This window comes from Gossypium hirsutum, chromosome A03 (assembly GCF_007990345.1).
Source record: "Gossypium hirsutum isolate 1008001.06 chromosome A03, Gossypium_hirsutum_v2.1, whole genome shotgun sequence".
In the NCBI taxonomy this organism is placed as follows: domain Eukaryota; kingdom Viridiplantae; phylum Streptophyta; class Magnoliopsida; order Malvales; family Malvaceae; genus Gossypium; species Gossypium hirsutum.
In genome coordinates this window covers 71141-95511 of record NC_053426.1, presented here as the reverse complement: position 1 = coordinate 95511, position 24371 = coordinate 71141, and the positions used below count along the sequence as shown (strand labels likewise).

Genomic DNA, 24371 nt, shown 5'->3' with positions numbered 1-24371 from the left:
ATGCAGATTTCCAAGATTACTCATCAATCCGTTGAACACGAACTCGGAACACCACCAAGTGTTATACTGAGAATTTCGAGGCGTTATACTGATATCACAAGTCATCAAATTCAATGGGTACAAGTTAACTAATCCGTAAATTTCAGGCGAGGTTTTTTCATGCCAGATTTTTAATCTAACTTACCAATTAACTTTATGACATCTTATTCATTTTTAAGTCAATTAAACATTTTTAACCTTGCTATGTTTTCAAACATTTAAGGATTAAAATGTTAGTTTACAAAGTAGAGGGATTAAAATGAACTTCTCAACATAATAGAGGGATCTTTGTGACACTTTAATGAATTCGGACACAACTCATTATGGTTTTAAAAACTTTAATTTTATCAATTTTATTTTTAGTATAATCCGTAAATTTCAGGCGAGGTTTTTTCATGCCAGATTTTTAATCTAACTTACCAATTAACTTTATGACATCTTATTCATTTTTAAGTCAATTAAACATTTTTAACCTTGCTATGTTTTCAAACATTTAAGGATTAAAATGTTAGTTTACAAAGTAGAGGGATTAAAATGAACTTCTCAACATAATAGAGGGATCTTTGTGACACTTTAATGAATTCGGACACAACTCATTATGGTTTTAAAAACTTTAATTTTATCAATTTTATTTTTAGTATAATTTTTTATAAATATATTTATCATAAAATTATTTTTACCGTTTGTGTCATGAATTATATTATGTAAGAGTTGGATTGAGTTAATTTGATGTTTCTATATTTTTTTATGATCCAACAAATATTTCGACTTTTTTTTCTTTATGAAATGAAACTCTAGGCTCTGTTTTCGTTTTTTCTCTTCAAAATTGGCCGGTCGGCTTAAATTTTTTTCATTTTGAAAGAGAAAAAAAAAAAACTCTAAAAACGCAAGGATCCCTAGAGCAGCGTGCTCTCTTTATTATTCTCAGTTCTGACTCTACAAAAGTCTCCGATCACCGGATAAATGGTCCCGGTGACCGGTCCACTTACAGGAAAACCGTCTAGCTTCTGTTAATTTGCGCTTTTGAGTGTATGGATTCTCAAGAACTCCCCGATAATGGTAACAAGGGTTTTCGCTACATGTTACTTCGAATCGCATTTGCCCTTCTCTTCCCCATCTTCGCTTTCTTTTCCTTATCATTCTTAGTCGGACTCCTTGCCATTTTCATGGGGGAACTCTCAATTTCGAATCCCATCTCCATCCCCACACAGTGCAAGATAGTCTCTAGCAGTATGCTTCTCTGGGTTTCTCTTTACTAATCAAACTTCGACTTCTCTTTGTATCATATTTTGATTATTTTTCCATAATTGATATTTTTTTCTTTTAGTCTTATCATATAGCACTATTTTCAGCTTTAACCAGCAATTTCACACGCTATCATTATTTCTCATCGATTACTATGTTTTTTTGGGTTATATCGAGGTAATGCAAGCTTGGTTTCTTTTGCTATTTTTTTCCTATTAAATCAGGTGTGGATATTAGGTCATCGAAGGTTTGCGAGCTTGGATTATTGAATTATAAAGCAAAGCACGTGTTTTATCCTTTCGAAAGGAGCAAATTTAGATGCCGTTATGATTATTACTGGACCTCAGTGTTCAAGGTAATATTATATCTAATTTAAGTCATTAGCTCAACTCTTTTTTTTTTTGCAAAATATGGGTGTTCTTGATTGTGGCAAAATTTCTTCTTGATTATTTTGCCATTATTATATAATATTTGCATTTCTACTTGATTATTTTCCTAAGAATGGTATATTGATTGGTTTTGGGATTTGCCAAATCTTGTAATTTAGCTGTATTACTGAAAAGATGACATCAATATTAAGTACTCTAAAATATCTCTATTTCTATACTATTGTGTAACGATTGCAGGTGGAGTACAGAGACCACTCTTTGGGTCAGACGCAACTTGCCTTGACAGAGGTACCGAATGAAGCTCTTCCGCTTAGTTGCAGACCTAACTTTGGTGCTGCTTGGTTGACCAAAGATAAGTTTAAGGTAGCTTTTTCAAGTTCCGGTTGTTCCTTGTGATCATGTACAGACCAGATTTTTTTAAGTGCAATTTTATGTAAATCTATCTAATCAGTCCCCTTTTTCAGGTTAATGAAACCTATGACTGCTGGTATATATTAGGTATTTCCACAGTGAAGTTGTACGATGAAGGTTTTTTCAGTTGCCAAGCAAAAGATCCATCCTCAATTGAAATGATAAAACGATATTTTATAATGTGAGTTTACTACTTAGTTTCATTTACATTTTATTTTATATAGTTGCAGGAAGTTGTTTTCAGTAGCTGCTTCTTAACAATGTGCTTTTCTGGTCGTTAAATTGTTTGGTTGGGATGAACTAGATTTGCATTTTGGTCCACCTTTATTTTGAACTTGAGTTTCTAGTTAGTTTTTTACCCTTGGGATCACATGATGAGTGCAGAGCTGAAGTTATTACAGTGTGGTAATATAGGTTTCCAGTGAGATTGGACTTGAAAATTCTAATAAGGTAATGGATTCTGGTAAAAATGGAAAAAGTGAGAGAAAGAGAGGGTAGCGGGTGGACTTGTGAAAATTGAATGAAGATGGCATAATTTCTCTAGATTTAGACTGCAGTTGATATTTTGCTGAGAATAACAAAAATTTTTATGCCTTAATTTTCATCATTAAGTTAATGTGCAGTAATCTTATCTGTTAATTACTTTTACTGATCGAGTAGGAGATATTGTGAACTTCTCTGTTTTGATGTCTTGGTGAGTTAATGCTGCTTTCCTCTGTTTAATTATAGTTGTTTTGATGGCATCAGATCCACCAAGATTTTGCGGTCTTGGTTTTTGGGTGAGGGGAAAGCTAGATATTGGAGGTGGGAAACAATAGCAGGTGTCGTCACTGGTTTTTCAACATCTATAATCACTATCAGCTTCGTTAGAATCCTACAGCATACGAAGTCTTTATTTCCTGAAGCCATTAACATAGCCCGTATCAAGCGTGTTTGTTTCCTAGTAGTGTACTTTTCGGTTATATGTTGGTTGGCATCGCAATACTGGAAAAGGCTGAATATCCCATTGATTAGAGTCTATAAGTACTACTACTAGGTGGCGGTTGGTTTGTTTTTTTACTAGTGCAAGTTGCCCCTGGGTACATAGTATGTATGATGTAGCTTTAATAGTGGAGATGTATGCTTGAGTTGAGTAGGTGAACAAGCAAGAAGCAGAGAGAAAGTGGTATACAGATGATTTAGTGTATAAAAAAGATGTATTCTGATGTATAATATGTGTTTTCCTGCTGTAGTAGGTAGGAATCTAGTGTACCTGAGAGATTCAACTCAGTAGTTCACAGTGCATGTTCTGTATGGCACAGGTTTATGACTTATGAACAAAATCACTTTTGTTTTTTTGTTTACCTGCTGTAGTAGATAGGAATTTTTCTTTGTCTTTTTTGGGTAAGTTACCAACATAGATGTTCCTTTGTGTTATGTACAACGTAAATGTGAACTGCGTTTGTTTAATCAAGAAAAAGAAAAGAGCAGCGGAATTAGGACCATCATCATCATGCAATGCGAACATTCCATCTCTGCTTTGTTCTGCTCTTCTTCAATTCAATTAAATTCGGTAAAGCTATTGTTCAGACAATGCTGGTATCATTAACTAAACATCTTTTTCTTTCTCACCGACCAAAATTTATGCCTTTAATAAATGGAAACAGATTCTATTTATATGGTATGATATGGAGAAGATACCGGCATACCCTAAAACTTAATTTCCACCATGCTTTGCAGTCTCATCTGACTCGCTGCTACTCTCAAATTGCATCTTCCCCATGCTATTGGAGGAATGACTATGTGAAACGCTACCGGTTGAAGTATTTTAGGAGCAATCTGTGAGGTGGATGATGCTGTCAAGACAGTCCCAGGCCAAAGGGTGTTCTTGTTGGGAACCACTAACTCTTGCATCCCCTGTACAACACATTTGACTCAAGTCCTAGGGAGATTTGTTAGCTTGTTAGTAGGAGTAGGAGTTGTTAGCTTGTCAGTAGGAGTAACAATATGAAATTTTGTCGAGGTTGTTACTTGACATGAATTCTTTTGTTCAATTAAGTTTTTGCTAAACCAATGCTTGTTCATTTCCTTCCAAGAAACAACAATAGTTAATAGAAAATATTGCTTACTGGCCAGTGGCCACTACAGTAACAACATTCAAGACAATTTATGGTGAAGATGATACCTACATTACTAATTTAAGGATTAGAATGATGAATTTGGGTTGGACATGAGTCTGTATTAAACAGAACTAACTTAATCGAATCAACTCAATTATTTCCGCGGGAAGAAAGCGAGATAGCAGTGGTCAGCCATGGAGGGTTTTTACATCAAACGCTGATTGCACTTGGACATAAATGTTGCCCCCTAGTGGATGGTGATCCTTTCAGCCCGTGAGTAGCGTATAATCATATATTGATATTGGCTACCAAAGTAAATATATTCAAAAGAGAAAAAACAGACAACACTCAAAGACCTCGACAATAAGAAAAAACAGAAGCAAACCACAAAAGGACATAAGAAAACCCCAACACTTAGACACCAAGTACCCACATTCTCGTTTTGTTGAAAAGAAATACTCCGCCAAAAAAAAAAAGAAAAAAAAATCAAGAGTTGGAATTCTGTTAAACCAAATTCCATAGGAAACATTTCACCTAATCAAGAGTTGGAATTCTGTTAAACCAAATTCCATAGGAAACATTTCACCTTAGGGGATTTTCAATTAACAACTCGATCCAAACAAAAAGATACTTCTGGAATACAGTGCTGCCACAAAATGTTGATCCGCGAGAATAAAAATTAATTTATGAGAAATTTATTAAAATAAATTTCTCATTGAGAAAAATCTTGATGGAACATGAAACAATTCGAATAGAAAAAATGAAGCAATATGACAAGGCTCCAAGAAGTGTATCAAGCTCGAAGATATAATGAAGCTTGGTAACTATTTGTGTTTTGGATTGACGAAAATAGTCCACTAAACACTGAGCAGAGTATAACAAGAAAATCAATTTCTGGAGTAATTATTTATAAAACAATCTAATAATAGTAGAAGATGGAGAAAAGATAGGGAGGACATTTTAAGAATTTTTTGGTATATTTTTCAAATGAAATATCACTCTAATTTATAAGAACTTTAATTTATAATTACTCTCACGTCTCTTCACACAAAGACATAATTTTCAATAAGTGTATTTTCTGAATAATTATATTTTTAAAAGAGACAATTATTCAACTAGTATCTCATAACTATTCAAATAATATTGTTTGTATGATTATAATTTTTTGTCAAAAATTAAATGATATAACTCTTGATTAATAACTAAAAGATATTACATTCTTTAATTTGTAGTTATTAGAACACTATAAATATTTGAAAATGTTTAACAACCAAGTCATTTTATGGCTGTCTAAAAAGCAACCTACGGTCCAAGTACGGCGATGGCTTTAGCCACATGTGAGCTAGTTTGGATTGTTGCATTACTGTCATCCTTTTAGATTATTACGCTAATTGCTTCCTTATATCGTGAAAATCAAGCTGCATGCATTTCATATTGCCTACAATCTCGTATTTCACCAACGTACCAGTCATATCGAAGGTGGTTTTCTACGTCATTCTTCTGTTGTCTGATATATTTACTAAACCTCTTTATGGTCCTGCTTTTTAAACATTTGTAGCCCCGTCTTGCGGGGGAATATTACGGTTTAATAGTTAGTTGTTTGATGATATTTTGCTTGTATAAATATTTTGAGCTGCAACACTTCTTTTCTCAAAATAACAATAACTAAACAAGTGAACACCATACTGTTAGCAACAGCCTTGTCGTAAAGGTATAAAAATACATACGCACGGCGTCAGTCTCATTTATTCAATCATCTTTCCGACCTATATTATCACCTCCACTTGCTATTGTTGCTCAACTTGTCCATCTCACAGTACACTTGATATTTATGTTTAATGCATTGAATTCATACTAAGTGAATTATATGATGTCAATTTAATCATAAAATGTTAATTAATAAAGGATAAGATCATTGTTGTTGTTCTCTTAGAATCAGGTGTGGAATGAATGTTCATACACTACACCTAACATAACGTCAAATCTCACTCTAATACTAAGGAGAAGAATGTCCCAACGAATTATTAATCCAATTATAGAAAAGTAGTCTGAAAAAATAAATCCTCTGAAATCCCACCCTCTCTAAATCAAATTTAAATATATATCAACGAAAGAAAAAGTGAGTAATACATTCCTAAAATCTAATTTTACGCCCATTAAAACTAAACGTATTTAATCAATCAATCTCTTTCTCTATTATATGTACGTACTGAATTTTTTCCCCTATGACGGCAAGCCTTGCCGTGTGACACCATTTGAAGTTGATCTTTGTAAATAGTAATAATGATAATACCTGTGGCCTGCTGTGACTGCGGGAGGGAATGCATCTCCACTGAATTTGATTATTGTGATGAAGCAGATGAGATGTCCCCAACCAAAGTTGTTAATTTATGCATTTTTGTTAATAACAGTTTCAAAGGACCCAACCCTCTCCGGAGTGTGCCTTCCTTTTTCTCCTTCTCTATATCTGTAAGAATAGGATGCCCAGGTGACCATGTACAGACCAGCAATTATTAGAAATCCCCCAATTACACTGTTGTTGCCATAATATGCAAAACAAAACCAAAACCAAATCAGTTCACCTCAGCCTTTGGAGAAACACAAACTACTTTTAGTGTAACACATTAGGTTGTAGTGGAAGCCTGGTAGCAACAGAAATGAAACCAACCTTCCCAAATAAATTGGACTTCCAAGGAAAATTCTTGACAGAAAGGCTGATGCTGCAGGTTGAAGTGGATTATAGAGAGCAACTAAAGCAGGCCCCAAGATCTTGTTCGACCATGTCAGCAGTCCATAGTTTAGAGCAGATGCAACAAATCCCTACATTACCCTTCATCTCAGCCTCAGATTTAACTATTAGGTAGCTTAGCTATGTTTTATACTAATTATAACCCAGTCAATCAGGGACAACATATTATTGTTACTTCTGCGAATGTTATACCAAGCCTTTAATAATCGTTTCCCCAGCATCATTCAGAGGTCCAAGTTACAGACCCCATGGACAGCACCAATTCTTTGTATGATTGGTACTTTCTTATTGAAATCTGTCTACCCTACTACTCTCTGTAAGAAATCATGCACTTCCCTTTACATGGGAAGAGCCTCACCAGTCGCTATTTATGATAACTTTTCTTACACTTCTCTTACACTTCTGTCCCTATAGTTTGGCCTTGGTCATTAAACTAGCATCTCAAGCAGTGTCCCCAAAGGTTTAAAAATGTGCACACTCATCAAATACCATTTCAACCATCCTGATAAAGCCACCACTTTGATAATGGCTAAGAAATTAACTTCCAATAACTTATTTAAGATTTGAAATGAATAACATCAACGACAAACTTACAGCATACAAGACTGCAAAAAGCTCAGACTGTGTTAGACTCCAGTCTGTTGATTCATTCGTCATAAGCAATGCTGTTGCTACTATCAATACAGCACCAAAACAATAGGATAATGCGGTGACAGAAATGTTGGCAGGATACTTGGCCAAAATTGGAGCCTGGAATGGAGGTGTTAAAAAGTATTAATTACAACGAAAAATGCAAGCAAAGTTCAATTTATAATATAGTTACAAAATGATGAAATAAGTGAGCACTGTTTTCCATGAAATTTAATATAGTTTTTATCGATGAAATTCTACAAGATTCATTCCCATCACTACTTGTGACAACCACTAAGAAAATAGTACATGTTGCATATTTAGTGCTATCCAACCAAAGACAGGCATAAAGCACCAAAGAGAGCTGCTCAAAAATATGATTAAAACATGCATTGCAAAGCATTGTAACGGACCTGAAGGCATTTCCAAAACTGAAATTGAAACCTATACGAAATGCTTCATAAAAAGTGTTGGCTATAAACGTGACAAATCTAATTATATAATCTTTTCTTGGGGGGTGGAGGTGGTAGGATCCTATATAAGATTAGTTAATAGGAGTGATAAAAATAATAATAAATAAGTATCTATATATCAGCCATGCAATGGCCTACCTGAATGACCAGGAAAGCAGCCATGCACATACAGTTCCCTATCAAGCATAAAACTCCAACATGCCAATGTTCAAGCCCAAATGCGAGGAGACTAGAAATAAGCCATCCAGCACCTTCTGGTTGACCCCTGGCACTGATGTCATTTTGATCAGCAAAGTCTGCACCCATCTGTCCAAGCAAGGCTGGACCACAAAACAGAACCATTAATATTGCACCAGAAGCACAGATTAGGGTACCTCCAACCTTGGCTTGACCTTCAATGCTTAGCCAAGTCACTCTTTCTGTACTGCATGTGGATTTTCAAATAAATTATGGCAAAAAGTAATAGAGACATTAAAATATATAAATGAACCAAAAAAAAAAAAGTTAGATTCTTTTTTAGAAGAAAAAGTATAGTACATAATGCCGTTACCCCATCATTACAGCCAAGAGAAAGGTAAAGACTGGAACCGAAGGCTGTATGGCAGCAGCATAAGTTGGATTCGTATAGCTTAGACCAATGAGAAACAAAAGCTGGTTGGCGAAAATCCTTTTCCAATTAACCAAAAGCCGGATAAGTTAGGTGGCAGGAAGTTTTTAGAGGCGGAATTTATTAGATATTATATTGCCAGAGAGAAGCAATACTCACCCAGTTAACCCAAGAAAGAAGAAAGACAGGAGGAGGCTTTTGGTCATAGGAGGTCGAATACTTCTACCGGAAAGTGAAACATCATCATCCACAAGTTATATTTTCAATCCAAGCGTTCAGAAAACCAAATTGTGAGTGCATATGATATGATCAACAGAGATGCCAGAATGAAAATTGACTTAAAATTACAGGAATTAGTTGGACGAGTCAGCAAAGAAGCAAACTGCGGTTATTAATTCAGTTGTTGATACATGTAGATAATTTTAATGAGATGAGAACAGGTCGATTAGTAAGGTCAATCACGATACCAGGTCAGTTTCATCTCTGTGAGAAACGGATGCAAAAACGAGAAAAGAAAACGGCCCATTTTATCTAAAATGGTAGCGGAGAAGAAGCAGAGTTAAATACAGAAAAAAAAAAAAGGTCATACTTTTCATGAACATAGGCGATGGGGGCAAGAAGAGAGAGAGCAACATTGAAGGCTACTGATACGAGTCACAAAAGCCCAAATTCTTGAAGGAGAGGCTCAATAAGAAATTCCAAACCCAATCAAGAAATCCACCCATACTTAGTTGAAAATCAGGCCAAATTGTCAAAGTGGTCCAAGTTGTAAAGTTTTATTTTTATTTATTTATTTATTTTATTTAGTTTAAATTTTTATATTCAGTCCAAGAGTCCCAAATAAAAGACCCTTGGCCGAATTTTCATATTAAAATAATTAGGAGTTTTTTTTAGTTTTAGTTTTAGTGTTCTAATTAAATTAGGAAAACATTTGAAAGGCCTATTTATATGGCTTGGCCAGCCACCCTACATTACATTACAATTACATTGAAAATTTCAGATTTGATTTAAGTGAAAATTCTCTTTGAGTTCTTCAAGGATTTTCTCTTGGGTTTTCTTTAGAAGTTGTTTTAACAATCTTTTTTATTCTGGGAGCCATCTTTAACCTTCTTCTTGCCATTGATATTCTTTGGAGGGGAGATTAGAGCCGTTTGAAGGGAGTTCTGAGATCTTTCGAGATTTCAAGGCTTCTTAGGACTTATCTTTTAATTTCTTACTGTCAATTCTTTCTTTATTTCTGCTTGTACCGAATCTTTATCTAATTTATTTTCTGTTCTTATTATGTTTTCAGCCTTTTTCTATCTTAAGGAATTAGCCCAAAAATCCCCAATTTCTAGGGTTTTTCCATACTCTTTTTGGGTGAAATTAGATTGTCGAAATTTGGGGAAAACTATTTTGGTGTTCAATTGGGCAGAATCACAATCTCCTTGAGGGTTTCAAGAACCCTAACACTTATTTCTATTCTCTATTTGATTCTTTACTGTTTTGGGGATTTTATTTCAGATCTGAAAATTCAAAAATCTAATCTTTTAATTTTCTGTTTCGTTTTAGATCTAATTGTTTAGGGTTTTCGTAGGAGTTTCTCGTGACTTGGCAACTCGATCTTGGTCCGCGCGCAACCCCGTATCATTTGGTATCAGATTTTGGGCGTTTTGGGTGTTCTTGGTTGATTTCTAAATTGATCTCTATTTTTTTAAATTACAAACAGCAGTTTTACCCAGAAAAATTTTCGAAAAAAATTCATTTGAGTGGGTAAACGTTTTCTGATTGATCTGAAATTTTACATACATATTTTTGGCACTGTTATTGAATATACAAAAATATTTCCCGCAAAAAAATAAGTCGAAAAAGTCAAAAAATTGAAAAAAGACGAAATCCAATAAAAAATTAAAAAATATTCAGCGGGTTGAATTTGGTGCCCAAATTTTCCAGATCAAAAATTCAATATTTGAAGACATTCCAGATTTAATTTTGTGATTTTTGGAGATCGGGAACACCTCGAACGAAGTTGTCAAGTTACTCCGCAGTTTTTCGGGTTTTCTGTTTTCAGCAATTTTTATTGATTCTTAGCTGTAGGTTTTCATTTGTTTACCTTTATTTTTCCTTTACGTTATCTAACACCTTCTTGTTTCTTGTGTTAGTAGGATTTAAACGTGTGCACAACTTCTTCCTCGGTGCAACACGAATCAATTGGTGTCTCGTCAGTTTTTGGCATCCTAGTGCAAATTAGGATTCTTTGGTAGTTTGGTTCACACTCTCTAATTGGTTGATATAAACTCTGATAAAGAACTCACAAGATTGAATTCGACCTCATTGAGAATTTGATTTTTTCTTTTGAGTGATTAACGGTGAGGTTTGATAACTTTTATTTTTGAGTGTTGAGTGTTTTGCAGGTTTGAAAAAAAAATGTCTACAGGTGATAATAATAGTGACATATTTAAAAAATTCCAACAACAGTTGGATGAACAGGCTGCTGCTCTTCGAGCTTTGACTGCTACCATCAATGAGGTGCAATTGAATCAAGAGCCTCAATATCGAAATCCAATCAAAGAAGATAGGGATAACCAACCCTAGAGGCGCGGCCCTCGACGTGTCACTAGAATGGATGATGATTTTCATGATCGTGGACAATCATCTTTGGCAAAACCAAAGAGCAAGCAGCAACGAGAACATCTCTTTCATACTCGCTGCCACGTACAAGGTAAGCTTTGTAGAGTTATTATTGATGGTGAAAGTTGCTCGAACATAGCCAGCACGACGATGGTGGAAAAGCTTTGCTTAACCACTACCAAGCATCCACAACCTTATCAACTACAAGGGCTTAGCAACGAAGGCCAATTTAGGGTCACTCAACAAGTGCGCATCGCATTTTCTATCGGTAAGTATCAAGACGAAGTTGTGTGCGACGTAATGCCTATTCAAGCCTGCCATTTGTTGCTAGGAGAACCGTGGCAACTGGATCGAAAAGTCACTCACGATGGTCGTACCAATAGGTATTCCTTCAAGCATCAAGGAAAGAAACTTACCTTAGTGCCGCTCACTCCGGAACAAGTCCATGAGGACCAAATCAAACTGAGAAATTCTGTTAAAACAAGTGAGGAAAAAGAAAAAAGAATGAAAAAGAGCAAAAAGAGATTGAGAGTGAAAAGGAATGTGAAACAGAAAAGAAATTTGAAATAGAAGTTGAAGAAAGAAGAGAAAATGAGTTAGAAAAAGAAACAAAAGAAAAAGACGAGGAAAGGCTAGTGAGGAATGTTTCCACTAACCAAGATATGAATTTTTCTTGTGTTGCTACTTTTCAGGTTCCTGAAAGATCGAAAGATAACTTTCAACTTCAATACCTCTCAAATGAAAGACGCTTTCATACGATCAACTTAGGCAAAGATAAAATCACACTACATGATCCCGAAGGTAAGCGAGGTAAGGAAATTTTAGAAACCGAGTCCGGTGTAGATTTGAAAATTATTGATAAAACTTTTGGTGACTTCGTTCTTAAAAGATTCCCTCATTTTGATCCGATTAATTGTTACTCTTCGATTGTGGTTGATAAAGTCATTACGAAAAGAAGCGTGATTTGTTATTCTCTTGAGTAAAATCCTCGAATTTGCCCAAATCTATTTTGGAGAATAAGGTAACTAAATTTTCCAAATTTGTTTTCAATTTATATTCGTGCCTTAAACAGTTTATGTGGTTGTACATGAAGTTTGAGTTCCATTTGACAAAGGTTAACTCAACAACGGAGATTCGACTACACTATGCCCCCGATGAACGAAGGTTTGTTTTAAATGAAAAAGGTAAAATCGACCCTTATTCTTTTGCTTATCAAGGTAAGATGCTTGAAACCTTTGAAACACTTTTGTACTCCTCGGATAGTGATAAAGATCGTGTTGATGAACACTTAGATCGAAACGTGCTTGACTGTCCTATTTTATTTATTGATGATCTATCTGTTTTGATGGTTGATAAAAAGATTCTTGTTTTTGATAATGCATGTGTGAGTGAATCTATAGACCGTCGATTAATGCATGGTATGATTATGCAACTCTGTGAACCATGTGAATCTTTTCAAATACCTACTTGTGACGATTATGTTTACCATTTGATTTATTACTCACAATTTATTCATGGTTTGTGGGAACAATGTGAGACGACTGAATGCCTTAAAACATGTCCATCTTTGTTTCAAATATTTGACGAGGCAGTGGTGAGTAAATTAGATTGTTTGCATGGTAATCTGAATCTGTCCATTCACATACGTTATACATGTTCTGTTATGATTATGATTGGACTACAAGCTTGTTTCCGTTGCTATTTACTATCTCATGGCTATTCTTTTCAGTGGACTCAATTGCCATTAGTCCCGTTCGATAGAGGAAAGTCGAGTTCATTTGATTTTTCAGATTCGAGGACGAATCTTTTTGAGGAAGGGGGGAATGATACGAGTCACAAAAGCCCAAATTCTTGAAGGCGAGGCCCAATAAGAAGATTCCAAGCCCAATCAAGAAATCCACCCATACTTAGTTGAAAATCAGGCCAAATTATCAAAGTGGCCCAAGTTGTAAAGTTTTATTTTTATTTATTTATTTATTTATTTATTTTATTTAGTTTAAATTTTTATATTCAGTCCAAGAGTCCCAAATAAAAGACCCTTGGCCGAATTTCCATATTAAAATAATTAAGAGTTTTTTTTTAGTTTTAGTTTTAGTGTTCTAATTAAATTAGGAAAACATTTGAAAGGCCTATTTATATGGCTTGGCCAGCCACCCTACATTACATTACAATTACATTGAAAATTTCAGATTTGATTTAAGTGAAAATTCTCTTTGAGTTCTTCAAGGATTTTCTCTTGGGTTTTCTTTAGAAGTTGTTTTAACAATCTTTTTGATTGTGGGAGCCATCTTCAACCTTCTTCTTGCCATTGATATTCTTTGGAGGGGAGATTAGAGCAGTTTGAAGGGAGTTGTGAGATCTTTCGAGATTTCAAGGCTTCTTAGGACTTATCTTTTAATTTCTTACTGTCAATTCTTTCTTTATTTCTGCTTGTGCCGAATCTTTATCTAATTTATTTTCTGTTCTTATTATGTTTTCAGCCTTTTTCTATCTTAAGGAATCAGCCCAAAAATCCCCAATTTCTAGGGTTTTTCCATACTCTTTTTGGGTGAAATTAGATTGTCGAAATTTGGGGAAAACTATCTTGGCATTCAATTGGGCAGAATCACAATCTCCTTGAGGGTTTCAAGAACCCTAACACTTATTTCTATTCTCTATTTGATTGTTTACTATTTTGGGGATTTTATTTCAGATCTGAAAATTCAAAAATCTAATCTTTTAATTTTCTGTTTCGTTTCAGATCTAATTGTTTAGGGTTTTCGTAGGAGTTTCTCGTGACTTGGCAACTCGATCTTGATCCGCGCGCAACCCCGTATCAGCTACTTTGGTAATTACGTGATAGCCTCCATGCATGAGCTGCACCAACGCCATGGAGGCATGAGCTTTCCAAGCTTCTCCATGGGACGCTCCTCCATTCATTACTGACATCTTCTTCCTTCCCAATCCACATTAGACAGCAGAAATTATGTTACATATAAATGAGAATTTTGGGTGATTTTTGGTTATGGGAACGAAAACAGGGGCGAAGTGAATGGGCTAGGGGGATTAGGCTCTTGTCCCTTGAATTTTTTAAAACCTGGAAGTTTATTAAAATTTTCTATTGAGTCTCATATTATTTAATAGGACAACTTACATGGTTACTGAAATATTACCCGCTTTATATTTTAATCATTAAAAAAATTGAAAATATATTTTTAATCACAGTTATTTGAGGTGAGCATATTTCTATTAATCTAATAATAGTTCAACATTTATCAAATAATAACTTTTAATTTTGAAATTTTTGTAAAAATGATAAATTTTTATAGAATAAGAGAATTGAAATAAAAAAAATGTAAACAGAATTTACAGAATGAACTATTGTGATTTGATTTGAGCAAATGGCAAGAGGCAGATAAGTGCAGCAAGTCCGAGAAACACCGCTTGAGATCAAACTTCTGAAAAGCTCACTTTTATGTTTGTTGTGGCATGGAAGATAGAGGATTTAGGCGGAGGCAGGGATCCCGGCTCCTCTGCTTTGCTTGCAGTGATTGAGCTTCTCTTCCAAACAGTTGTTTTGAGAATTCATTGCTTGGAATTGGAAGAAATGTTAAGCGAAGGAGAAATTAAGAAACTACCCATCCACCAAGCTATATATATTTCCATTGTCTATAACTAATCAACTACTCTTTTAGTGTCATCCAACTCCAAACAATCAGATAAGATACTTTTCAAATATGTTTTATTATATTTATAGTCTACAAATAATACATCCCAATGCATACATCAGTACGTGTATTAACAAACAAGCAGGAACCACTCCTTGTTTCTAACATATATCTTACATACATAGCTTTGCCTAACTATCCTCTTTTACTGAATGAAACAGAAGAGAAGAGAAGAATCAAAAGTCTCATGTAGAGCCATTGAGCTTAGATAGCAAAAATAGGCAACCGGAGGATAGTAGGACAGAAGCTGAGAAGCAAAGCAAATCCAGTGTAGAGTGTATGACAGCCTTCTTGCACTTGTCAAAAAATCCTATCAGAAGAAGCATCACAATTACATGCCCAAGTTTGGTTTTCAGCTCACTCACGGATTTTATTTCCAACCATCTTGGTCGTTCCTGGTACAAATGAAATTATATTCACAAGCTACTACATGCATGTGATAACTTCGAATTTCCACAAGTGTTTTTCTTTCTTCCACCAATTAATTAAATCTCACAATCAAGTAGTATAAAAGATCCTCATGACCAAAACTAGAAAGATAAAAGAAAAAAAATTTTGACTGACCTTTAAAGCAAACAATCCAAAGAGATTTGATGTTGATGTGGCCTTCTCCTTCGATTGTGTTTTTGCAATATCAAGGTTGCAAACAAAGAGCTCATAAAGACCCATTCCAAAAACCAGCATTACTGTTCCCAGTAGATAGATATCTGGAAGAACAATACAGTGGCAATTAGTGGCCTCATCTCAATAGGATCTAACTACAAGCATCAATCTGGGTTTAGAAACAATAAACCGCATACCTGTATTTTGACATTACAACACTAAACAGAACTAATTTACTACATCAGGATGCATAACCTACTTAAGAGCACAACTTCTATGCAACTATCGAATAATTCTAATACACTAAGCTCATTCTTGTATACATAAAGATAAAGACTTTCAACATCTTTGCTGTAGATTCTAATACTCAGCAAAGCAGCAATTTACCTAATAATTTAAGTCTAAATGGTTTAGAATCATCAAGGGTTTGTATCTGGTCGTAAGTATCACATTGAAAACCAACCAAAAGTCGTGGTTATCTTTGAAACTTGGAAACCTGGCTTGATAGCCAGTCAAAATATTGTGAAATTGAGAAGGAAAAGATAGCAATCAGAGTCGCTGCTAGTTCTTACAAGGATCTCCATATCTGCCTCGAGAGATGATTAATTGGACAAAGTGTAACATGGTACAGCATGAGGCGACAAAGGACACAATTCTAGGGTCATCACTTTGAATTAACAAGAATAAAGCCATCTATGCAGGCTCAAAAGCACAAGAGGAGTTTACTTCAAGGTGGAAAACTTTGTTTAAGCTGCAGGCTGAGCATATAGACTTTAATGCTCAGTAGCCTTAAAGTATATTAATCTTGCTTAAGTTATCAGCTAACCATGCAGCTGGACACAAAATTATAAAGCCACCCCACCTCGTGAAGAAGAAAAAATAGAACACTCTAATCAATCATTCAGAAAGGAGTAAAAAGACCATCAATCAGAATTAAAGAATAGAACCGCAATTTCAAAATTATGCACAAAAAACAGGTTTTCCTCTAGGGTATAGTACTTGCGATTTGGGATATTGTTCCCCAGCTTCACCAAACAGGATCAGCAGAAAGGGAAGTTTTAAATGCAAACCAACTGAAATTTCATGTGTTTGTCTAAGTATAACATTTCTTCAACCTGAACGTTCTCATAATACCTACAAAAGCAAATAAGTGGAAGCAGCAGGAATAGGCTTGATAGTATGGGAGTTGAGAGAAAATAATGCTTGGGAGTGGGTAGCAAATGATCTGGGAATTAATAACATAATGATAAAAGCCTATTAATCATGCAAAACCGTAAGTTGTCACTTGTCAGACAAAAGAAAATATCAGCATGCAAATCTAGACTCCAAACCAATATTAGTTTCAGGAAAGAAATAGGAAATCCAAATGGAATTACATAAACTAGCAGTGGCAACTTAATAAACAGATTATTTGATATCAGCCACTGTCAGCTTTACACCAGATCCATAACATGAGTTTGGTTTTTTCTTTTTATTGAATCGCTGGTTTCAAACAGTTTCTAGAGAAAAAAAGTGTAATGGATATTGATGCTAATGCAGCTGTTATGTAAAACCTAAATGAACGTTGATTAGGGAACTTGCTTATTACCAGAAGCTTGTTTGCCCTGGAAATTTGAACATCAGACGTAGGCGGTAGAACCAGTTCATTCTATGTATATGATTACTAGCCGTAAGAGTTGAATTTCAATTGACAGCCTAGTATGGTAGCAATAGTAATTGAGACAGAATCAAATAAATTGTGGATAAGAAATGAAGGCAAGCTCCGTTGTTTTTTTGATTGGTACTCTCTATCATCCACAAACATAAGAGCACAAATACTTTGACCCTTCCATAACAAACCAACCCTCACCTATGGCCTCAACCAGCAACAAAATCACTTTGCTCCGATCAACCCAATATTCCATGAAAGATGACATGATATAACTGCAGCCCTGCATATGACAGTGTAAATAAATTCATTTAAGATAACAGATTAATGCAATATTCTAAGACACCTCTCCTCACACGTGGTACATAGAATAAAGCATTATAAATTATGTTTTCTCCAGGTTATATCAGCTCTTTATATTATCTCATTAGCATCCTGAGATTCTTATTTGAGTTTTTAGAATCTCAAAATGAAAGGGGAAAATCAGAAAAGAGCTCCGTTGCAGTCCTAGAATCTCAGCTCTAACTAGAATATACAATATAAAACAAAATAAGCAATATTACATCCATGAAAACAAAAGTTGAAGCCGATTTATTGTAGAAGGTAATCAAGTAAACACCGGAAGAGTAACTCAATAACACATACAAAATACTAAATAATACCAAAAGCATTCCATGTTAGAGTCTACTATGTATATGTATTTGTGTTTGTCTATTTGGCTAAACCTTGATGAAGCAAAGGAATGATCCAGTTAAAGACCCAAAAACAGCCAGAAGAGTCATAAACCGACATCGATAAATGACCTGTAAAATACATCCAAAAAAGGAGATAAGTGCGCATTATCTGAGTCAATATCTTATCTAATGAAATAATAATATAGAATATCTGACCTTCTCTATGCGCTCTTCCATAGCTTCCAACTTATTGGATGAGCCCGGGGTGTCCAAATGGGAGTTAGCTGTAGCAAAGGTTACTGATGGGATACGAGTACGATGCAGAGAGCTTTTGGTGAGTGGGAATTTACCGGTGGCACGAGGGTCAAGTATAGAAGAAACCCTTGTGCAATTTGGTCCCAAACTGGAAGAAGTGTGGTAGAATTGCATCAATAGCGTGGTGGTTCTGAGAGGTTTGGGGGTGAAGTGGAAAGGAGAAGGTGGTTTCATCTTCATGGTTTGGCATAAAGAGTGAAGCAGAATGAGGCCACCAAATGGAATGAAGGGTAGTTTCAGGGATGGACTAATACTAATATATGTATAGAATACGAAGCAGTGGAGCAAGCAAAGGATGCGATGGGATTGGAGCTGGTTTTTTCCTTGACAATTTGCATCCAACTTGAAACCAAAATGGAAGTATTGGAACCACACATAATCAGCCATGTACAATGCATTGTACACTTTAGTTCAGTCCAGACTCATTTCAGTTAAGTGGTGACTGATGATTGAAAAAATAAAAATAAATAGCGTATTACAAGTTCACAACTACACCCCTTTTAGTGATAATTAAAGGTTTTTTTTTTTTTTGATGATAGTGATAAATAGAGTTTTAAAAAAATCTAAACAATCATCTTATCATTTGAATCTGAAGTGGATTGTCAGCGTAAATGTGATGCCACCATATAGCACGTGGCATGTATATATAATCTCTCTTTTTTGTTAGTTGTATATAGTCATTTTAAACACATCATGAGCACAGTAAATATTAGTCGAGCAAGATGACAAAAACAACGAATCTAATCTCATTACCTATTCTTATCTCTATTGGTTGAATTTAAAGGTTAATCAATATAGTTATCCATCGGTAGATTTCCATTTTTTTTAAAATAAAAGCATATGCTCGGTTGGGCGTTGAAATCACATATATATTTTTTTACATTGTAACTTAATAAAATTATAGTATAGAGTAGTAAAGTCGATCCTACCGAGACTGAGATTCTTAATTTTTCATGTTTTTGTAACCAGATTTTTGAGTGTAGCTAGATGTCGTGCCTTCGACCTCTGTATGTAAAGCTATAAACTAAATAAAAATGGGAATTTAATTGATAAAGAAAAATAAAATAAACAAATATATAATAAAAAATAGAAATAGAATTATGATTGCAAAATAAAATTAAGTGAATTCAATTAAATCGGTGAATTAAATATATTAAAGCTTAGCCTCAGTCTCGGTACATCTCAAACTCAAATCGATCCTTGAAAAATGGATTTTCCTTCCCAAACCATAAGTTTGTTATAGTGATTAAGGACGCCTCAACCGCTAACTTTTCCTTTTGTAGTCGATTTCGGTACGACCTGCAAATTGACCCTTGTTGAATTTATAACAACATAACTCGTGCCCTAATTTAAGATTTCGACAGCCTTACGATCTAGAAAGCCCAACTCGGATTAACGCCCTTAACCGCATGGGTCATTTAAATCCGATCACTATCGCCCTTGACGAAATCCAACTAGCTTTTTCCACTTGAACATGCCAACTTGTTCACGTGAATTCGAACTTGGCAGACGACCGTCTTGTTTACTTAACTGTACGCCAAACAACTTCAACCCAACGTGTACTTTTTGAGTTGAAATTGAATTAATTTTAAGAGACGATTGTGATTATCCTATATACCAAAAAGATAGCGAATATAGTGTTAAAAGATTTTTTACTGCGGGTTCATATCTCACGATTTTTTTTGGAATGATAACATAGCTAAAGTTAAAATGAAATTAGTTGAGCATGAAATTAATAATGCTTTGTTGGTTTATGGAAGGAGTTTAATGGTAGAGATGAAGGGTGAACATGATAAAAGAACTTAAGAAGCAATTAAGCCGAAAATAATAAAATGGAAAATGAGAATGGCAGAATGCTTAGTGTTTATACATGCCATATGCTAAAATTAGCCTAATTCATCCAACAACCAACTCACTAAAATATGACTTTATCATATTTTTTTTTCTTTCTAAATCTAGCTTTCAAATTCAGCCCCTTTATATTGCTTGTGCTCCAATTTAGCCCGATTTGTTTATTAACTCCAATTTCGATACTCCAACTGCTTACCTAATAAAATTAAACAAAAATTACAGACTCAGTAACAAAAATTACTAAAATTGTGTGCGTTAAACATACAAATTCAACTTGTTATCAAATTCCCTACTTAGTCGATGCGTGTCCTCAAACATGTTATGTATTCCCATACTAGAAATAATTCCTCAACCTACTTTAAAATTAAGTACCATCCCGCAAAATGTAAACAACTTAAGTGAAGCATGAATGAGCTGTAGCTAAATTTAACTAACAAGTGTTTATAGAATTTGAACATTATGCAACAAAATCAACTATTTCATTAAATTAAAACTTTAATAAAATTTGCAAGACGATCGTAAATATATACATTTTTTAGACCGAGACATAAGCAAATCTTTTTATGTGAGATGAGATGGCAACCCAAGCACCTCACACCGGTTACTCAATTCAACTTTTCTTCGAACTTTTTTTTTACAACAGCTCGGTTAGCGGAGTGTTTGTAAATTTTGGTTCGTTACTTAAAGTTTTTAACACGAGATGAGATGACAACCCAAGCAGCTCACCTCGGTTATTCAATTCGGTCACATTCCCGAACTCTTCACTCGTAACTAAGCTATCAAAGTATGTACATAAATTTAGTTATTTCTATTTATTTATTTCTTTTCTCGAGTATTTTTATTAGACAAGTTTAAAAAGAAGCTAACAATTTTAATGGAATGTTGACTTAGTCATAATATTTACATTTCTACAAATCACTTGCCAATCAAATTGAGCAGTAAGCAATTATTCATGAATCACATTGTGACATCCCTAATTTGACCCTAGTCGGGAAGTGGTTTCGAGACCACAAAACCGAGTCACACAAATAATTGATTGTTAAATTTCATGTCTATTTTATGTTACAATTTATGTGTGAAATTTTGATGCTTTGATTTTGTCAATTGAATGCGAATTTAATCAAAAGGGCTTATGTGAGAAACATTGAAAATGTGTTGGTTAATTTTTAAAATGGCCAAATTGTTGCATGGATTAAATATGGGGACTTGCATGTCAAAGTCCCCATTTTTCATGATAATGGCCGACCATGATGGTTTTAGGTGAGAAAATATGTATTTTATTTGTTGTAATGATGGCTACTAAATGATATTATATACATTTTGTTAAAAAATTAAATAAAGACTTATAAAATATGAAATAAAGTTTTTATAATGAAAAAAAAAAGGGATGAAAACAAAGTTTTATCCATTCTTTCTCTCAATAGTCGATTCTTAGGATCAAATAAGAACAAAAGGGGGCCTTAGACGTATGGCAATGATATTAGCAATTGGAGGTATGTTTGGCTTAATTTCTTGATAATTTTGGTAAAGTTGAGTTGTTAAATAGATTTTGAAGTTAGCCCATGCATTTATTTTTGAATTTAAGAAGAATGATACATTCGACTATGCTTTGATGTGCTTGGATTGTTGTTCATTGAGTAAGTGATTGAGGAATGGTTAGAAGAATTTGAATGCTAAACTAGTTGATTTGTTTATAATGTCCGATTATGATCATTTATAGAGATGTGAATGAATTATTGTTATGTGAATAAATATTTATTTGATGATATATATATGTATTTGGCAATGGGATAAAATGTGTATTAAGGTAAGTTTCATGGTGATTATGCTTGTGATGTTGGGTTAATATTCGGCATTGAGTAATGTGGGGTAAGGTGATTAATCGGCTATGAAATTAGCTAAATTGAATAGGTATGTTTAATGATATGCTTAGTGTAATGTATAATCTTATAACTCGGTTTGGTATTGAGATAAAGGTTAGATGTATGATTGGATTTTGGTATGTGTTAAATTGGTTAATCAAAGATTTAATATGACGAAATGTTAATGAATAACATAATTGGTTTGCACCTTAAATAGTTGAAATAAAGCTTGCTGATTATGATTAAATGTTTAAATTGTAATGGTCATATATAGGTATATATATATGCCTTATGTATGTACCATGTACACATAAGGACATTCGACAGTATGATTAAATTCATGTATAAGAAAGCATGAAAAATTAAGTGACTCTTTGCTTGTGAATGTGAATTAGATATAAATTAAATAAGCATGAAATCGAGTCATGGCATGTTTTATTAAATATGATACATATTGAAATCTATTGTTTTAGATATAGATTAAGGGCCAGTTCTGCATTGCTTTTCAAAAGCACTTCTAACTCCAAAAGCACTTCTGGAAGAAAAGCTGTGCAGAACAAGTTACTTTTGGCTGAAATTTTTAGCATTTCAGAAGCACTTTTCAAAAGCACTTCTGAAAAGGAGAAGATAAAATTTTTAGTTTTTCCTCTCCCAAAAGCACTTTTAATGCTTAATTACTTTTTCACCCCTCCAATAACATAGTACTTCCCTTTTTTTTCTTGGTACTTAATTACAAATGTGTTAAAATCATTAATTAAAAATAAAAAATATTTTTTAAAATACTAATTACTAATATTTAATAGTTATATTTAAATATTTAAAATATAGTTTATATATTCTAATTAAATTTTATAAATAATTAATATTTATTGTTTAAAAATATTTAAAATTTATATTTTATTTATTAAAATATTAATAAGAAGTTATAATAATTTTTTTATATTCTTACTAAAATATAATAATATTAACTAATTTAAATATTATTTAAATGTATATTTTCTTGATAATAACATGTCTAAAATGAACATTTTATTTCTAAAAAATACTTTTTGACAGCAATGCTAAACACTCAAATTTTAAACCAAATTTTTCAAAAGCACTTCTCAAAAGTATTTTTCTACAGCACTTTTTAAAAGCATTGCCAAACTAGCCCTAAATGATATGTGATTGCCAAATGTGATTGTTAAGTGAATAATATTAGTTAAGTACTTAAGCAAATCTATTGTTTTACTTAAGCTTAAGAGCAAAGAGGATCAAAGTCGGATAGGGGAAAAGAGAAAGTAAACGAATAGCCGTGGATATCTAGTCGTCGACCACTTCCGAGGTAAGTTTTAAGTGATTAAACGTTGAGTAAATTCAATCATAATAGGACATAATGAGTTGATTTAATAAGATGTGATGTGGCCATGATATGTTTTAAACTCAAATGGTAAGTACATAAGTGTTTGGACTTGGAAATTTAAGAGCAAATTGTAATAGTTTGCTTAGGACAGCAGCAGTAACGTGATTTTAGAAAATCACCATAAATTGTTGGTGTGGAATTATAGGCTGAATAAAATATGTAATCAAAGATTAATTAGTCTAGTTTCTTATAAAAGAAACCGTGTAAGCAAAGGAATTTCTTATAAAGAGATATTTAAAGTTGTGTGAGACAGTGTCAGAATGACTCCGAAATCCCCTATTTTTTTTAGAAAATCATTATAAATCACACAAAAAATTTGTTATAATATAAAATTTATATGCTTAGACTCCTTAATAAGTCTAGTTTCAAATGAAATAAGCAAGAATATATTTTGAATTCTATACAATGAGAAAGTTGATTCGTAGTGAAGAGTGGTTAGTATAGTCAAACAGTGAAATAGGGGAAACTTTAAGAAAAATTTTGGTATTGATTGGTCAAACCAAAAATTTTGAAAATTTTATGGATAGAAGATATATGAGTCTGTTTTCAGGGAAAATTAACAGCACTTCATTTGGAGTTTTGTAGCTCCAGTTACAAATAATTTAATGACTGTTGCTCAGGAAAACAGCTTGTAGTGAATATGTGATTTTGTTGTAAACATTGATGGAACTAATTGAGTTGCTTATAAGCTATTGCTGAAATTGATGTACAAGATAAATATATATATGTGTGGTAAAGCCGAATGGCTAGTGTGAAATATGTATGAGATATGTATATGTGGTAAAGCCGAATGGCTAATGTGAAATATGTATGAGATGTGTATATATTGTGGCCGAATGACCAAATGTGAAAGGTGTGTATATTTAGATATTTGATGAGACAAATGAATTACAAATATAACAGTCGATGTGAATGTTGTAACATGTGATTAAATGTACATGAAACTTGGAAATATATTCCGGGTAAGACCCGATGGCTACGTGTGGGGATTATGCCCGGGTAAGACCCGATGACTACGTGTGGGGATTATTCGAGCTAAAGGTCTCGCTGAAGATTC

The 24371-nt window shown here is 33.8% G+C and overlaps 3 protein-coding genes across 6 annotated transcripts; 1 reads left to right on the top strand and 2 right to left on the bottom strand.

Moving 5' to 3' along the window:
• Window positions 1-680: 680 nt before the first annotated feature.
• LOC107941391 (uncharacterized) lies at window positions 681-3427 on the top strand. Of its 4 annotated transcripts, none has more exons than XM_016874954.2 (5): window positions 681-1269; window positions 1509-1639; window positions 1911-2036; window positions 2138-2265; window positions 2832-3427. In XM_016874954.2, the coding sequence occupies exons 1-5, from the start codon at window positions 1071-1073 to the stop codon at window positions 3118-3120; spliced, it is 873 nt and encodes a 290-aa protein (XP_016730443.1). In that variant the 5' UTR covers window positions 681-1070; the 3' UTR covers window positions 3121-3427. The 4 variants fall into 4 exon arrangements, with proteins under 4 accessions (XP_016730443.1, XP_016730444.1, XP_016730441.1 ...); XM_016874955.2 differs by having other exon boundaries at window positions 769-1098; window positions 2814-3427; XM_016874952.2 differs by having other exon boundaries at window positions 771-1269; window positions 2814-3427.
• A 2752-nt stretch (window positions 3428-6179) lies between these two features.
• On the bottom strand, window positions 6180-9291 carry LOC107941373 (WAT1-related protein At4g19185). The gene is made up of 6 exons (XM_041104308.1): window positions 8802-9291; window positions 8586-8702; window positions 8174-8459; window positions 7527-7682; window positions 6852-7003; window positions 6180-6716 (listed from the first exon to the last, which is right to left on the bottom strand). The coding sequence occupies exons 1-6, from the start codon at window positions 8846-8848 to the stop codon at window positions 6572-6574; spliced, it is 903 nt and encodes a 300-aa protein (XP_040960242.1). The 5' UTR covers window positions 8849-9291; the 3' UTR covers window positions 6180-6571.
• Window positions 9292-14956: 5665 nt separating this feature from the next.
• LOC107941370 (uncharacterized) lies at window positions 14957-18814 on the bottom strand. Its single transcript, XM_016874933.2, has 5 exons — window positions 18101-18814; window positions 17936-18013; window positions 17412-17493; window positions 15524-15666; window positions 14957-15354 (listed from the first exon to the last, which is right to left on the bottom strand). The coding sequence occupies exons 1-5, from the start codon at window positions 18584-18586 to the stop codon at window positions 15145-15147; spliced, it is 999 nt and encodes a 332-aa protein (XP_016730422.1). The 5' UTR covers window positions 18587-18814; the 3' UTR covers window positions 14957-15144.
• Window positions 18815-24371: the final 5557 nt, after the last annotated feature.